This window comes from Molothrus aeneus, chromosome 1 (genome assembly GCF_037042795.1).
Source record: "Molothrus aeneus isolate 106 chromosome 1, BPBGC_Maene_1.0, whole genome shotgun sequence".
Classification (NCBI taxonomy): Eukaryota; Metazoa; Chordata; class Aves; order Passeriformes; family Icteridae; genus Molothrus; species Molothrus aeneus.
The window spans coordinates 93,646,383-93,663,740 of NC_089646.1; the positions used below are offsets into that span (position 1 = coordinate 93,646,383).

Below are 17,358 nucleotides of genomic sequence, written 5' to 3' on the forward strand. Positions count from 1 at the left end.
TGCATGAAAATGTCAAGCTTATTGATTACATCATCCTGCAGGTGATTCACAGCTTCCAGAAACCTGGCTTCTGTTGTGCACTCTTCTCTCAAGGACTGCCATACTCCTGTAATTTGCTTTTTACCTGGGCCTGCTCTATACAAGGCTGTTTTGGAAAACAAACTTTGAAGTTATGTCCTCAAACCAGCAAATTGATGTGTTATTTTGGGGGGAGTTAAAAACATTCATATTCTCTCTTTGTTTTAACATATGAAAATCTCCTCTACAGTACTTTGGGCTCTGGGTTTAGTTGGGTTAGTTGGTTCCCAGGAGGAGTTGACACACATGAACACTGTTACTCTGTAGAACTGTAATGCATCTTATTGAAATTGGACTTCATAGCCTTATGCTGTAAGTAGTTTCCCTGTGGTCACAATCAAACCATGGTTTTTAAAGGTAGCTTATTTGGTTAACTTACTACAAGTATATTTTTTGTGCAGTTTATACTTTCGAAACAATGAAATACCACCCAGACACTTAAATGCTGGTCAAGAAAAACACAGCAGTGTTAACAGGCCCTCTTTGGAGGTGCTACATGATTGTTTTTAACAGGAAATATTCTACTGATAGGGTTTTTTGTGCTGCTTATCATGCTCTGAGCAACTTCTTTGAACCAGCTGGTTCACACCAGACAGTGACACCAGTCACTGTCCTTGCCGCACTCATTTCACCAACATTTCTTTTTCTGCTGCTTTTAAGGCCCTGTTTCTCTATGGTATTATGAAAAAAATTTAACTGTAGTATTGGGTACCCAGTTGCTCTGATGGAAAGAGGTTATTTTCCAGTAAAATATAACTGATGTGGAATATACAAAAGATAGTGGAAGTTGTGAGGTCTGATGGAAGCACTACTCATTTTGCCATACTTTGGTGGGTGGGGGATATATCCAAATTTTACAACCTAACAATTATTCACACTCAGTGCAACTGAAGCAGTAAAGATGAATAATCAAACAATCTTTGTCTAATACTAGTCAGTTGCACAATTTTTAAAGAGTACAAATGCTGATGGGTCAGCAGGTGATTTAATTTCTCCTCAAGTGCATGAAATTGTTTGTTACAAATGATGCTCCAGCTCGCTTTGCTGTGGGAGGCTCTTTTGTGAGATGTTTGAGATTAAAACAAACCTATATGTTCTAGTTACACAAAGCAACGTTTTTCTTTGAAACTGGTGGGTGGATAAAATTCTTAGTTGAAGTTTTTAAAACCCTCTCTGCAGGCCCTATGGAGAATTGCCACATGCTTCTCATAGATTCCAAATTTCTGCCATAGCAAGTCCCACTGGTTTTCAACCACAGGCTCTTTTGTTTTCTGTACTGGCCTTTGTAAGCCTCAGCAAGTGGAGGCAGTGCCAGAAGTTGTGGAAAACAAGAGCGAGAGGGAGCGAGAGGGAGCGAGCCAGGCCTACACTGCTGCATTCCTCTGCAATGGTAGGCCACCGTGTGGGCTTTGGTTCAGCTCTTCATTGTGAGCCAGGGGCACGGATATCCAAGTGCCCAACTCTGTGAAGGCATGCAGAGTGCAAGGCAGTTTCTGCAGTCAAGTAGATTGGTTTTAATTACAGTCTGAAGATCAAAAATTGTTCTCATGCAGGGGATGCTTTTAGCTTTTTTGAATGCCTCTTTTTTCTTTTCTTTACTGGTCCTCACAAGCAAACAATACCTTACACACCCACAAGGCTCCTAACAGTCCTGAGCCACTTTCTCTTTCCCAGTCGTAGAATCGTTAAATGTCGCTGTAGAGCGCGACATGGCACAGGATACCAAGACTCCATCAGAAGGGTGTATAAGAGAGATTTCCTATAGCAACATGTTGCCTTTATAGTTTTTCAAGATATTTACATTTACTTAACAGACACATTGGTCATAAGAAAGAAACAAAGTTCTCAATAGGTGAACAAGGAGCCATGTCATTCTGTGAGCCAACTAAAGTCCGTATCTTTTAACTTTCTCTTTTCCATCATGTTGTCATGGGGATAGCCTTGGTGTCTTCCTCAGGAGAGATACCGGGCTTTCCTTATCTTTAGTAAGCCTTTGCTGGCTCACAAGGATAGCACAAAATGTCTTTCCTACAGTTAAAGCTGGAAAAGACCTCAAGATTGAGTCCCATCTTTGACTGACCACCACCAAATCAACTAAATCACAGCACTAAATGCCACACTCAGCCATTCCTTGAACACTTCCAGGAATAGTGACTCCATCACTTCCCTGGGAAGTCCTATTCAATGCTTAATCACTGATAATTTCTTATGAAGGTGTTCCACTGAATTGCTGAAATACATACATAGCCCATTTAGAAAGACGATGAAGAGGAAATTAAGCACCATGCAGTAACAGATGATGTGTAACTTAGGCCTCCCAGCTAATTTCTTGTATGTTGAATCTAATATGACTTACACAGTAGGTTGAACAAAAAAAAAGGTCTGTTGCACCCCTGGTTTTAAGCCTCAGCATCAGCAGTAACAGGAGAACACAGGGAGCTGGTATTCAACTGCTGCTCTGATTCCTGTGGTTGGAACGCCTCGCTGACTGCTTTGCTTTCATTGCTTTCTTTGACATGGCAGAACTAACTGGCTAAATTTTTTCAGTAAGAACACAGAGGAGAGAGAGTTCTTAAAGGCATAAATAATAAAGGGTGTACAGATCTGGGGAAGGTATGATGTTGTTTTTCCTCCAGCAAGTCTGAGACCTGGCTCCTGGAGTGCAGCCCTCACAATGGGTAATGGGATAGTAACACATTTCAGCCCACAGTAACCACACATGTTTCCCATTAATATCCAGACTTTGGGCATGGACTGTGGGTTATTACTGCACAGACTTGGAAGCGTTTTCACATCTCTGACATGTAGATGCTAGGAGCTGTGTGTGCCTTGGTGAAAACATAGAAAAGCTTTCCAGCAAGAAGACTCCTGATATACCAAAAATCTCTGACTCAGACAGTATTGCTAGTTTTTACACACTGATACCCTGAAACGTAATTGCCTTCATCAGAGTGGTAATGCTGAACATAAGCTGTAATGAATATACAGCTTATTTTTAATTTCTACTTTTTATTTTGTAGTAATTTCACAGAACCAGCCCTCTCAAATCATGAAGTTGTCAGCAGAACCAAAAATTATATTTGCTGATTCACAAAATAAGATTTAGGCATGATTACCAGAGTGCCACCATTCCAGCTAGATGTCATATTGCTGTGTATTTTCACCAACTCGTTGATTGGTTGCATTATGGTTTTACTGGGTAAGTTAAAAAAGTCAGTATAGTTACCCTACCAAAAAAGATACCACAGCAGTAATTCCCCACTGTGCCAGTGCCACCTTACAGGGATCCTTCTCTCAAAAATGTTGGCTTTACTGAAGAGCAATGCTTTAGGGATGTATTTATCATGAAACTGGTACTCTTGTGACAAGGAGTGGTTCACAGTTACATAATAAAGACTTTGGGATTATGAAGTCTAGCAGAATTTAGGGGAAAGAAAAAAAATCAGGTTATTGATTGGCCTACTGAACTTGCAAAATTAATACTTATTTATACTACTACAGCAAGTTTTTCATTGACTGGCCTTTTGGGAAGAAGGTTGGGAGTCGCTTCAGGAGAGATTTTGCTCTCTTAGCTAATAAAATAGGTAATACTTGTGAATTGATGCCAAAGTATGTCAAATGTTTGAGTGTTTGGGGTTTTTTTTATGTTTTGGATAGTATCAGAAATAAAGTGAGAGGAATCACACTTATGTTTTCATACTGTAGCAGTTAGTGTCTGAATTTACATTCTCCTATGCAATTTGCAGTTTCTTCCCTATAGCATAATTTTATGTTAAAAAGTACATATTCCTATTATATTAATGCTAAAAAGTACATATTCCTATTCTACCTGAGTGAATTCAGTACTTTTCTTTGAAATAGGAGCATAAATAATATAGCTGAAGTGTCAACTGCAAGGTTAGTTGATTCCATAACAGGATGCGACTACATTTTCCCCCTCTCCATCAAATGTTTTTGTGTTTTCATATGAGCTCTGCTGTAAGGCCAAACTCTGCTACCTCAGAAGCTGCTCTTCAGCAGAAGAGGACCAGGAGAAGAGGGCTTGGAGAAATGAGATCTTTCATGAGTCTGAGAGAAGCTGTGCAAAGACTTGGGTATTAGCAAAGGTCTAGCAATTAATAGATCTTTTTTGACCTATTAACTTTCGGTCTGGCATCAGCTCTTAGGGGGCATAAGGCTTTCTGCAGAGAACAGCTAAGAACTAGTATTCCATGAGGTACCAGGGATTCAGGAAAAGCAGGATTTGTCAGGCACTTCCTGTAAAATGTTAAGTGGAACTTTCATTCGCCCAGCTACAAAAATGTAGTCTAAATGTCTAAACCTATGTTGTGCTTTTACCAACAGCAGTGCAATAACTTTCAGTAGGCTCAGCCACTGATCCTTATTGACCCAAAGTGTAGTATAGAACTAAACTTTGTCTTTTTCAAATTTAATTCAATACAAGTAAATACTGGAGCAGGTGAGGTTTTTCACCTTTTACTGTATTTTTAATACCAAGTTTTATTGTAAGGAAAGTTATGCCACAGCAGACCCCTTCTTCACTGCTTCAGCAGATCAGAAATGTGCTCAACTCATCAGTGGAATGGAAACACCCTCATAACTTTTTTATTCTAGTCTGATAAGTGCTTTGTATGCTGTAAAATGTCTAATGAAAGAAGTGACGGAGGGAAATCAAAGGAATGCGTGTTATGCTTAGCAGGTGGCTTCTCATTTTTGTGGTGGTTTAGTCTGCAGCTTGGTTAGCCCATAGAAAAAGCCGAAGTTCTTGTGCAGAAAAATATCATTCCTTCAGTTATGCTGAAGCTATAGAAAAAATTTGCCTTTGGGGGGAATTTTTTTTCCTGAAAGTGATAAGCTTTTGCAAGGAGGGAGGAGAGCAAGCTGTATTGGAAGTGACCTCTTGGCTAAGTGCAGTAGGAGTGTTAAACTCACGTGAATCTGCATCATGAGATAGATGGGCACTTCTCTCTCAATTCACTCTGCTAGAAAATGGGGAGAATGTTTGTGTAAAGGCTAAATGCACCAGCACATCTGTTCTGGTTGTGTTCAGAGCTATGACCAAGTGTTTGTTTCACAATTATACTGCATGCCATCCATTTCAAACAGAAATATTTGTGTAAAATTGATTCCCAACCGTTTGACAAGCATCAGACAAATCCAGTAATTAGGTCTGTGAATTGAAATGTCTGATGGCATATTGCCTTCTAACCATATTAGAGAAGTTAGGCTAAGAGCCATTTTTTGTCTGCGGTGTCTTAGCATAATGAGGATGAATCAAGCTTTTGCAGTTCAGATTTAACAATGGAGACATAATTCTTTCCTCTGTCTCCCCAAATACTTCTGTACTGAAGCCTAGTGGCTGGGGACATGCTGTTCTGCTGTGGGCTGTGCTGAAGTAAAAGTCCAAACCAGGAGCTGAATTGTGGAATTATCTCAGCACAGAGTTGGAACCCAGATATCCTCAGCTGCAGCATGTATGTAGTGATGATGGATGTTTTTTCTTTGGCCTTTTATGCTTTCAAGTGCCTGATATTACCACAAATGTTATTAGAAGCCACATGTTCCAAAACAGTGGTCTCAGCCTCTTAAATAATGCAAGGCAACCTATTACTAATACATTTGTCTTATTGCTATAGCTTACCAGAGATCTTTAAATCTCAGCTGTGACAAAGTTGATTAATTTCTAGGTGTTACATTTTGTTGTTCAAGTGACTAAACATAGATGAATCAATACAAAAAGTCAGATGTTTTAACCAATATTTTGTTGTCAGCATTTCAGTAAAAATACTGAAATTAACTTAAGAATTGAGGACTATACTGCGTTGTATTTTACTATCCAGTTGACATCTATAGAAAAGAGAGGACCTAAAAGGTAGAAAAGGACAAACACAGATTATATTTCATTTACTGAAAAACAGTGCTTTATATATATATAGATGACTTAGTCTAAAATGAAAAGTTGATTTAGAAGTTCAGTAATTTCCATCTTCATGAGAAAGAAGAAAAGAGAAGGCTGAGAAAAAGGAAGTGTAATCAATCACAGCAGCCTGTCCTTATGATAAAGTGTATTAAATATTTGGTGTTGCAAAGTTGATTAATGTACTTTCTGGCATTTGTAATGTGTAAATAATACTTAAGATTTCATACAAATATTTAAGCACTGTGACTGTTGATCTTAGCCTCTCTTGAGAACCCAAAGTAAGGTAATGTACTTCAGCTTTTATCAGCTTCATCTTCCTCGTTTGTTTTACAGCATTTGTAGAGGGAGCAGCAGTAGGAATGTGAGAGGAATTACAAGTATCTGCAAGAAAGCAAGACTGGAGAGGAGTAGGAGGAGATGAAAAACTTGTCATCTTTTTTTAAAACTCCTAGCTTAACAATGTCTTTCCAGGCTGTCCTCTGTATGGAAGCAGCCTGCAGACTCAAGGAGGGACTGTGATAGAGCAGCCCTTCCAAGTGACCCGTGGGAAGGATATTTCTATCCGAGGTCCCTCGATGGGAAATTGTCCTTTGCATAGAACAAATTTCCGTGGTTGTTGAGAGGAGCTGTTGGAAGCATTGGGCTGAGAGGTCCCAGCCAATTAGCAGCTTTGGGAAAAGAGTTATTTTCATTCTCAAGAAATGGGATAAACTATCAATGTCTAATCAAGCACCCAAGGCCACTCCAAGTAGTTTTAAAATGCTTATATGGGACCTAACTCCTATTAAGGACAATGAAGGATTGCATTTATTTTTGTCTCTTTGAAAGCACCTTTGGACTTCTCTTTGGTTTCATTAACAGAGTGCTAAGAATTTTTTGTACATCTGTATTCCTCTTTTTGGAAGTCACTTGGAGTCTTGTTCCCTCTGGCTGGTTTTGGGCTAATGTGAGGAGGTGCTTTTCTTGTGCTCTCATTTGTGCAGCTCTCAAGGACCTTATGCACTTACAAATAAATAGAAGACACTTCCATAGCCTTCTAGTTAATGCCTATGGCAATGCATCCTGCTGTACTTCATTCTACAAGGATTAGCCAAAAAATGCCTAAGATCTCTTCCTCCCTGGGGAACTTTCTTTTGTACAAGTATTATGGTACAGGTTGTGTGCTCTATTTTAAGAAAGAGCTTCATTTTCCAAAGAAAAACAACTTGAAAAAATAGTAGCTATACACAGCATTTACAACAGGTTTTATTAAAAGTCTGAATATTTGTTTTTAAATGAACAAATAAGCATACATTTATATAGTCCATTAATTCTGGATGTCCTTAGGGCATTATTAGTGATCTGTCTCTCCAAATGCACTGGAAGACTTTGATTAGTTAGCAACAATATTAACAGTATCTCTCTTACATTTTTTAATATATTAGAGAAGACATAAGCATGAGGAAAATTTAGAGGCAAACTTAAATGTGTGCTTTCACTGCTGAGATGGAGCCTCCAGAAAGATTTATACTTTATAGCTCACTGCGTATGCATTGGGAGAAGCTACTTTTGTGGCACAAATACCCTTCTTTGTTGCTTACCAATACCCGTATTCAGAGGCACAAAGAACAACTGTTGTAAAAATATTAGTATGCAGATGCTCTGGTGTTTTGTTAATGCATTTAATTAAATACAATAACTCTTTTGTTTGCTTTTCTTTTTCTGTCCTTGAATGGATTTGTATTATGGTATAGAACCTAGGCTTAGGGTTGCTGTTTAAAATGTTTTGCAGTTTCAGAATGTGTCACACATCCAAGTTAGTTACTTTCCTTTTGTTCTATTAAGAAAGTCATTTGGGTATGTTACTAGTTTCTAATAAGTTTGATAGCATCTTTTCAGGAACACTCAAATTGCAAAGTTGCCAGCAAATATTTTCCCCACTAATGAGGTCTTCAGTGAGAGTTCGGCACTGGTTAAATAATTGTATTTCTGAGAGACTTTAAGACGTTTTAACCTAAGAATTTTTTCTTGAACATTTTCTAGCTAGTTTTCACAAAAGAAATTTAAAAAATGCAGAGCAAAACTGTACTTTATACTTTTATATTAAAAACTGTAGCAGTAACATAATTGAGCAATTGTAACCTACACAGGTTTTGCAGAAGCCAACATTTCTGTCTTACGTTGTTACCAATAAAATTATTTCAGAATTATTCTCAGCCTGAGAAAAGGTTGCTCTGCTGAATCAGCAAAGTGCTTGAGCCCAAAGTACTTTGAAAAGACAGCAGTATTTGCCAGATCCTATCCCTCCCATGGCAAAAAGGACCAAATCAAATCAGGATGTAAAAAGGTAATTAGGAGACCCTGAAGGTAACACATGACTTATTTCTGAATTTCTGAGTCCCATTAACTCCAAAAGACATTTCTGACACAGTGTGTGGGAGGTGTCTGTGCTGAAGGTTGCTCCTCAAGCAATGACCTTCTGATACTCTTTTGGTGTTCCTTGGAGATAAGGCATATTCTTCAGTGGGTGCAGTTTCCTTCAGAAGAGTAGGAGTAGGAGTCATGGTATAGGCCATCAAAACCTCCATAAGTTTTTCTGTCACTGATAGAAGGAGCTACTACAGGTGAAGGAAGGGCTAAGAGTGTTGCAGCTGATGCTTCTCAGGGGCTTTACTGGGTGCATCAGAACACAACTCTGGAGAAGGCAGCAGGCATTTCACTTACCACAGGGGTCTGTCTTGGCACCTTTCTTGGCTAAAAAAAAAAAAAAAGCTTTTCAGTTGCTGGTAATTGTTCTTGTTGCTTCTCACAAGCACTAAATACAAATTGGACGGTTTTGCTTTAGGCCTTCAGCGTCAATGCCAGGACATTGTACCCAGAGTACCAGGATCATCACACATGGACAAAAACTGTCATGAGAGGCCAAGCAGAAATTGCAGTTTAGTGCTCTCTTTTTTGAAGTGAGGAAAATTTCAGTAGTGGGGCAAAAAACCCCTTTCTCTCACTGTTTGTTTGATCCATATTGTAGTTACAGTGAGGGATTCCATATGAGGCCGTAAGCTCTGACATCGTGGAGAGGGAATGGTCACTTGTGAAAGCACAGATCTGCAATGTCACTGTAATTTTAATTTTTTTCCTCTGTTTTGGAGAAAGATGGCATAATTAAAGTTGCAGTCCTCAAGGGAAAGTACAGGAATTCTGATCACTCACTGAAAGCCTCCTCATCCACAAGCCTTCCATATGAATAATTAGTTTCAGTTACGCTTCGAGTAATCTATCAATCTATTTATAAATGTGTTAATAAAAAAAAAAGAAAAAAAAAAGAAAACCAAAACCTACACACACACACACACACCAAAAAATCACCTAGAACTACTGCAAATTTGTGTGAGAACATCACTCTGGTTTCAGTTCCAAGATAACTTAATGTTCTTTAAGGCTGGAAGAGAACATAGTTTCATTACAACTGCACATATTAAGGGTTTTGTATGAAATGAGCATCTCAAGGCAAGGGAAAGAAAGCAGCATTGTTCCAGGGCTGTTTTTCACAGGCCAGTATTCATATCTCATCCTTGTTGTTTGCAGGAGAGGCAGATGTGAACCAGAACAATGGGACCTCCACGAAGAGCCCAGCGGTGACAGACTCCAAAGGCACAGTGGACCCGAAGAATGCCTGGCCCGAGGCCAACCCAGCTGACAGGACTGGTCGCCCCCACTTGATCCGCCTCTTTTCCCGAGATGCCCCAGGAAGAGAAGACAACACCTTCAAAGATCGGCCCTCAGAGTCAGACGAGCTACAGACCATCCAAGAGGACAGTGCAGCAGCTTCAGAGAATTCGGATTTGATGGCTTCACAAAAACGCTCCTCTTTCCGGCACGGATCAAAACTGGCATCTGCGAGCACTATAGACCATGCCAGACATGGATCCCCACGGCACAGAGACTCGGGTCTACTTGACTCGCTGGGCAGATTCTTTGGAGGTGAAAGGCACGTTCCCCGGCGGGGCTCGGGCAAGGTGAGCTCTGAGGAATAGAGAACTGCAAGGCTACAGCAAAACACAGTACAGTTAAAGAGGAAGGGTGGGTCTGAAAGAAGGGTCTCACTGCTATAAGGCAAGAGTTGACCTAGCCAGCGGGATGGTACTTGTAATATAATGCTTGGCTTTAAACTGAAAACAGCAACAACAAAAAAAGCAAAGATCTGGGAAACAAGAGGAGCTACTCTGGGTAGTAACATGGAGTATTAGAAATCCAGAGGGCTCTAGAAACATTACTGGGAGGAATTTTTATGAGCATTTAATGTGGTGCGTTGTATGCATTTCTATGCTGTGCCATTTAGAGAAACTTCAGTCTGCTTTTGTGTGTTGTTCTTAAATATTTGCAAAAGAGAGCTGGATGAGAGCACTAAATGCAAGATGATCTCTATAGATCTTGGCACCAACTGAGGGGCAAACTTGGAAATAGATGTTAGAAAAGGAATTGTGGCCAAATTCTCAGCCTGCTTGTGCAAGAGTATGTTTAAGGTCAGTTGACAGCATTGCCATGGAGATGGCTTGACAGATACTATCCTGAATCCCAGATGTACAAAATAATCCAGCTGCTTTATTCTGACAATTTGAGATTTATTCCAAGTATTTCATATTAGAAATTGCATAACAAGCCATTTCTACACTATCAGTTCAAAACCAAGGGCATTGATGAAAGACTGTTAATTAAATTCTTCCTTTTTCCAGGATACCTGCCTCCTCTGATAAATTATGCAGCTGGCATATTAGTTCACTATTATTCAAGTGGCGGCATATTAGTTCACTATTATTCAAGTGGCGAAGTTTAATTTGTTTTCACTGTACCTTTTGCCATGTAAATGATAAGTGGAGTCCTGTGTTTGTGTGTCCACACACTACATAAGCATTCGAATGGAACTGCTGTAGGGATGTGAAATTTTTCTTTTAGCTGAATTTGTTGTAGTTGCTCAAGTTGTGCGTTGCAAAAAGCAGAATTCATAGTTGCTGGCTGAGCCTAAATTTTTGAAAACCCTTTGACAACCTTTGAGGTCTATTCAGTGTTCCAGATTGTGATCTGTGCTGTCTCTCAGGGCTGCACTGGGACAGGACACAAACTGCCCTGTGGTGTAAAATTGATCTGTGGTGGTCCCACAGCTGTGGCTGTCAGTGTCCTTCACAGCTCCACACCTGGAAGCACAATGTGTAATAGCCCTTCCCTGAAGAGTTGTTGTAATGTAGAGACCACCGGATGAAAAATACTCTAGAAACTTAAAACCAGAAGCTTCTCACACTTGGTGGGCGGTACTAAGCAAGCTGGGTGTTTTGTTCTTTTTATTTCTCACCTTTACCAACTGGGGCCTGTAATGCTATTGACAAAGATTTAGCAGCCAGGCCATTTTTCCTTTAGTAACATTTCTGTGTGTAATGTTCCTGTGTGTAATGTTCATAAATGCAACAAGCAGTTGCTGTGAGCATGAAGAAAACTTTTTTCTTCTTGCTTCTGCAAATAACAGAGACTGTTCCCAGCTGCTGTTTTCTGGGGCCTGGTTGGCCAGCTCAACTCTTGCTGTTTTGTTCATGTACTGTGTTACTCAATGACAAATAGTGTATGAAATGTTCTTTGTACACCGAGGTGACAATACCAAAAAGTTAGATTCTGCATACAGAATATACAGAGGTATGTGCATTCCTGTGTGGCAATAAATCAAACCAATCAACTCAGTTTTTAGGAGTAATGACTAAAAAAATGTCTGCCAACTGTACAAAGTCTGTATTTTATCCTTTGGCATGAACTTGATTGCAATGATTCTCTGTAGATTTTGATGTAATTATGTATGAGAGGACAGGAGATCATGTCTTTTATCTCTGCTGTAAAATGCTATTTTGAAGAACTTAAATGTCTGCAAAACAGAACAGAATTATGGACCATTCTGACATTTTTTACCAAGCAGAAGTAGTTGTTTGGGGTTTTTTTCCCTTAAGAACGACTACTCGTAGAGTTACGGAGTCCTGATTTGCAGATCTGAGCTGGAAGCACAGAGAAGTTGAATTATTTTGGCAAAAGTCTGTCACATTAGGACTTGCAGTGCCAAAGCATCTCTAGCACTCTTCCACACAATGATAATATTGATGTACATCCTAGGAAACATTCCTAGGAAACTCTCTTGTGGGAGGGCTTCAGTGTGGAAAGTATTGAGCAAGTGGCACAGTCATTTCAGTTATTATTTATTTAGCCTCTGAAACAATGCCTTTTGGTTTCTTGTATCAAGAAAGGCTTGTGGTGTCATTTATTTATACAAGAGTAGACAGAGGAAATCTAGATGGCTCATTCGTGCTTAAACCCTAAATAGTTGTTGCCATTTGCTGAATTTTGTAGAGGATCACTGATAGATGATGAAGGCATTCATGGACCAGCCGAAATAGAATGAAGTCCCTTGGCAGTATTCCAGACTTCACTAAGTAAACAGGTCTTTCATAAATAAGATACCACTAAAAGCACCTTAAAAGGATGAATTTCAAAGGCTTGAAAAGTTCCTAGAGCTGCACTGTTAATTTGCTTGCACTTTTTTCTTTATTTTGAAGCATTTCAAAGCAATTCTGCAGCTGCCTTCTTGCAGTCTTCCTTTTTCAGCCAGCCCATGCCTCAGTGGGAGCATCTCAACTACCCACACCAGCAAGCACTGGAATGCAAAGACAACACTTACTCTTTGTACAGATTTAGGGCTGACATTCAAGCAAAACACATTATAAATTCTTTGTGGAGGCATTTTCTTCTTGCATCCATAGCTAAGAAGTACATTAATGAATAATATTCACTATTGTGTCCATAAAGGTGGGGTGGGAACAATGCTGGGACTGTTTCATGGCCTCCTTTTCTCATGTGGAGCAGGTTCTCCCCTGCTCTGCAATTCTGAAGTTAAATTGCATGAGAGTTCCATGGGAGTTGTTAAAAATAGTAATACTGGAATGTACAGAAATAATACTTTTCTTCTAAGGGGCAGCAAGTGTATTTGCCATTTTCCCCCCAATCCCATTGAGATTTTAGACAGCTGAAACTCAATTAAAACCAGCTTGAATTTTGTACTTTTAAGAAAAACTTTTAAGGTAGAATATTTGAAACAAAACTGTTGTTGTGCACAGCTCAAATTTAATCATATTAAAAAAAGAATTTTAAATGGTGACAGAAAGAAACTGTGGTGCAGACATTTTAAATAGCATGCAAGAGAGAGCAGCATAACAATAAATTATTTCCTTTCTAATCTTTATAGAATATTTGTCTAAGCAAGTTTGTTAAAACGATCAAATGTTCTTTGTGCCTCCTAGATTCTGAGCCTGTATTCAACTTCAGTATGTACTGACTGCTATTTTGTTTCTTTGATGCACTTGTTTTGTAATCCTTTTGTTTATGATTTTATTTTTTTTTCTACTAAGTTTGGTTTGTGAAACAAGAAATTTTCTGCCCTGGTTTAACTTTTTGTATTAACTTACTAAACTTTAAACTACACTTGTGACACAGATCAAACAAACCAAAATATATGAGTGACAGTAAATAATAGGTGAGGCAAGACTTAGTGAAAGATTGAATCAATTTCTCTTTTACATTTTGCTTCAGTTTGGTATGCAGTCTTGTAACTGGCTCCTGTTGCCTGAATGAAGCCTTGCTCCTCCATTTCCTTCCCAACTTCTGTGTGTTTGGGTGCAAGAAATGTGGAATGTAGAGATGGGGCTTCCCCATGCTACAGACAGATACAAGGCAGGAGCAGCACTGGGCTGAAGTTCTTCTCAGCTTGAGCAGAACCAGGGTTTGGGATCAGCATTTCTGAATCAGCAGATCCAAACCCACTCCTGAGCTAAGCAGCTGCTAGAGTAGGGATCTACAAAACTGGTTGCGATAACCATGCAAAGGCAAAAAGTTTAGGAACCACAGTTTTAAATAATGCCATGGAGGGATAAGTTAATCAGAATCTTTTTTCTTTTTTTTTTTTGCACTTGAACTCTATTCACATTTCCTGTGGAAGCTTTAATGTATACTACAGCACCATGAAGAATTTGAAAAGCAGTAAAATCAGTGCTAGTCTGACTAGTATATGATGTGATTTAAGTAAATACTTACTGTGATTTTAATTTCCAAGTCTTAGTTTTCAGGGAGTGGTATTGCTTGTGATACACTGTTTTGTAAAACCTGCTGTGCAAGCTGTATGCTTGTAAAAAAATTTTACAGAGTTTATAGTGGTTGTAACAATAATTTTGTTTTAATCTTTTGCTTTTTATGTGCTTTATGTATTCATTAAACTGTTTACATCACAAAAACCAGTGTACTAATGATTTAATTTGTTTTAAATGCTTTAATCCATTAACAGAAGTTGCAACAAACTACTATTATATGTGACAGGTTTTTAGTTCACTAAGAGGCTGCGCGTCATTCTGCAAAATTCAGTTAGAACAGTGCATTGGACAGAGGGGAATAGAGAGGTTTCCTTCTGGAAGGAAAAGCTGGGCTTTGAATAACCAAAGCTCCTGTATCTGATATTCTCACTGAATCTGGCCTCTCATTTGTAGCAGCCTAAAAATGAATTAGTGTAACAGAACTGCCAGTCTGAAGCTCATTTAGCTTGTGCAGGGGTAGAATCTCAGACTACTTTATATCTGCCTGGTTTAAAAAAAATCACCTGCACAAAACAAGGCAATACCAACTGGTGAGTACATACACCATGTGAGAAGTAAAACACCTAAGAGCCACCATCATGGGATTGACTTTGACACGTTCATTTAACACCTGTATGACCATAAACATGTTACTTATGCCTAATAATTAACACATTATTTAATGCACTGGCACTCGCATTTTCAAGGAAGTTACTAATTGAAGTAATTATTACAAGGTACTAGAGGAGTTTGGGAATTGGGAATAGGTTAAATGCTCTTTAAGTGGTAGTTCAAAGTGCAAACACTAAATTTTGGTACAGTATTAGTGATGCTTTGTGCTCACCTGACATCAGCTGTATGGCAAGGCTTGTTTAGAAATGGGATGAAGTATTTGAGGCTTGCTGATTTGTTTTACAAGTTAAAGAGCAGATCATGACTGGGAGAATGCCTGTGTGCTTCACTGGTTTTTATATGGTCTTGTGCCTCTTACATTCAGATATATATTAGAAACATATTCAGGCTAAAATACAAATTAATCAACTAAAGCATTTGAAGGATCTGTTTCTAATCACTCCACAGCAAAAATGTTTTCCCCTTTCATTAAACTTCTAACAGGATCTTTCAGTTCAGTCTTTGCTTGACTATTTCTAGAGTCTTCTATCCACTAATATGATATAATAATAACAGTAGTATGTGTAAGTTGCATACAGAAGAGCTCCAAGGATTCTTTTGAGAACTTGGTGAAGTTCAAAGCTTGTGGTGCCCTTTGCCTGGGCCTGAGCCTGATGGCAGAGCTGGTGAAGGAGCAGTGATGGCCGCTTTGGGATCTTTTGGTGGGAATTGGCCTCAGCTGTTCTCAGCCATGCCTTTCTTGTTCACCTGTGTGGCCCCTCAGCCCAGATGAGAGTAAGGTCTGGATTTAATTTTAAATATATCAGAGGGGGTGTTTGTTTAAACAAGTGCAAGGGTCAGGCAGGGATGTACATACCGATGGCCAAAATGTACATACAGATGGTCTAATAGAGCTATTAAAAATTTAGCACAAGGATTTTCTCTGCCTAAGAACAATTTAATGGTTACTTCTCTGCAGATGAAGCAGTTTGATATGTAAGAAATTGCTTTATATTCAAATCTGCTATATTAGTTTTTTCTATCACATTCCTTGCAAATGAAGAACTGCATTAGCTTTAGCACTTTCCATCTTAGAATGCCAAAATAAATTACTGTACTTCAGTTGTTTTTCAGATTACACAATGGTAAATGCTTCTAGATAGAAAACCAGAGCAAAAGTTACTACTTTTTTGTCTCTGACCTTGTTTTGTACCTCTGTCATCACATAGCATTAGTAACAATTGCTGGCTTTCACCTTTTTTACTGATGCAAAATACCTCACCATGTTCCTGAAATGGTCTCCATTTAAGACACATTACACTCCCAAGTTACTCAGTTTTGTTTCTGACCTGCACAAGAAATCGCCCACTGCCATTTTCAGGTGATTTTACTGCATTTTTTACAAATCAATTAAAAACTAATTCTCATGATGCATCTACTTCTCCACTTTTGATACATCATACAATTAATGTACCTTGGAAACTGTATGAGCCTCAGGTTTGGAGTGGTCCATCTTCTCCACTTTATACTAACAGTATTATTAGAAATTTTACCATGTATTTCTTTCAAAGAAATATTAACCATGCCATATCTAAATATTTCATAAGAGTAAACTCTCCTTGCTATTACACTCTGTCTACAAGCTATGCTGAGACAGGCAATAGTACTTTTAACAACCTGTATGAGAGTTTAGCTTGTCACTTGCTTACCTATCAAAGGCAGAAAAGAAATAAAAGTGGGCCAATCCCTCGAAGATGAGAACTGATCAAATACCTTGTGGGTGGGTGGTTGAGTGTGTGCAATCTGAGATTTCCAGAAATCAAGGTTGTAGTAACATTTTTCTGGCCAGCAGCTGTAAAGTGATTGTGTACACCTGGTATTTATAGCTTTGTTTTCTAAATAATTCCTATCTTGCTTATTGTATTACCTTCATGACTATATGAAAATACCAAGGAACAGGACATCTAAAAATTGTATAAATGACTGCTTTCTTACCAATGGCCATACACATACCCCCATAACGTTACAGTGTTTTGCTGTAGCAACACCAGCCAACAGGTGCATCTCCACCAAATATGCAGGTGATCCGTAGAAACTGATCATGGTGAGTACCAGTGCAGGATGCCTTCCATATCTTGCCCATGTACAGTAAAGTCCTAAAGGCTGTGAAGTATGATGGTAGCAGAAGCTACTTGGAGAATACCTACTAGCCAAAGTCTTTTTTTTTTTTTTTTTTCTGGAGTGGTGATTCTCAAACAAAATCCAAAACAAATCCAGTCAGGAAAACCCCCACCCAAACCATGAATCATTTCAATAAAGTTTAATCTATGTCATTGATACCAACTTGAACAATAACAGAACAATAATGAGTATGCGTCAGAGACTATGTCCAAGCAAATAAAAAACTTCTGTCATGAAGAATATTTGAATAAAATCATTCATGCTAGGCAGAAAAAAATGCTTCTAAAAAGCCAAGTCAAATTAAAGCACTGGGTTTTGTCTCCAAAACCATTTATCAAGTTTCACAACAATGGAATAAACCAGACATAGGGGAAAAACCCAGAAGGCATGATGGCACTGGTCTCCCATTTGAGTCCCATCATAAACCAGAACTCTCCT

The 17,358-nt window shown here is 38.8% G+C and overlaps 1 protein-coding gene across 3 annotated transcripts in view; it reads left to right on the forward strand.

Moving 5' to 3' along the window:
* MBP (myelin basic protein) overlaps window positions 1-17,358 on the forward strand; it is an 85,353-nt gene that overhangs the window by 56,673 nt on the left and 11,322 nt on the right. For 2 of the 3 annotated variants that reach the window (XM_066561024.1, XM_066561033.1), the window contains exon 3: window positions 9,563-9,993. In XM_066561024.1, the coding sequence (XP_066417121.1) occupies window positions 9,563-9,993 (431 nt within the window). Of the gene's footprint in view, window positions 1-9,562; window positions 9,994-13,305; window positions 13,330-17,358 lie in introns of all 3 variants that reach the window. The other variant, XM_066561015.1, reaches the window with a different exon arrangement.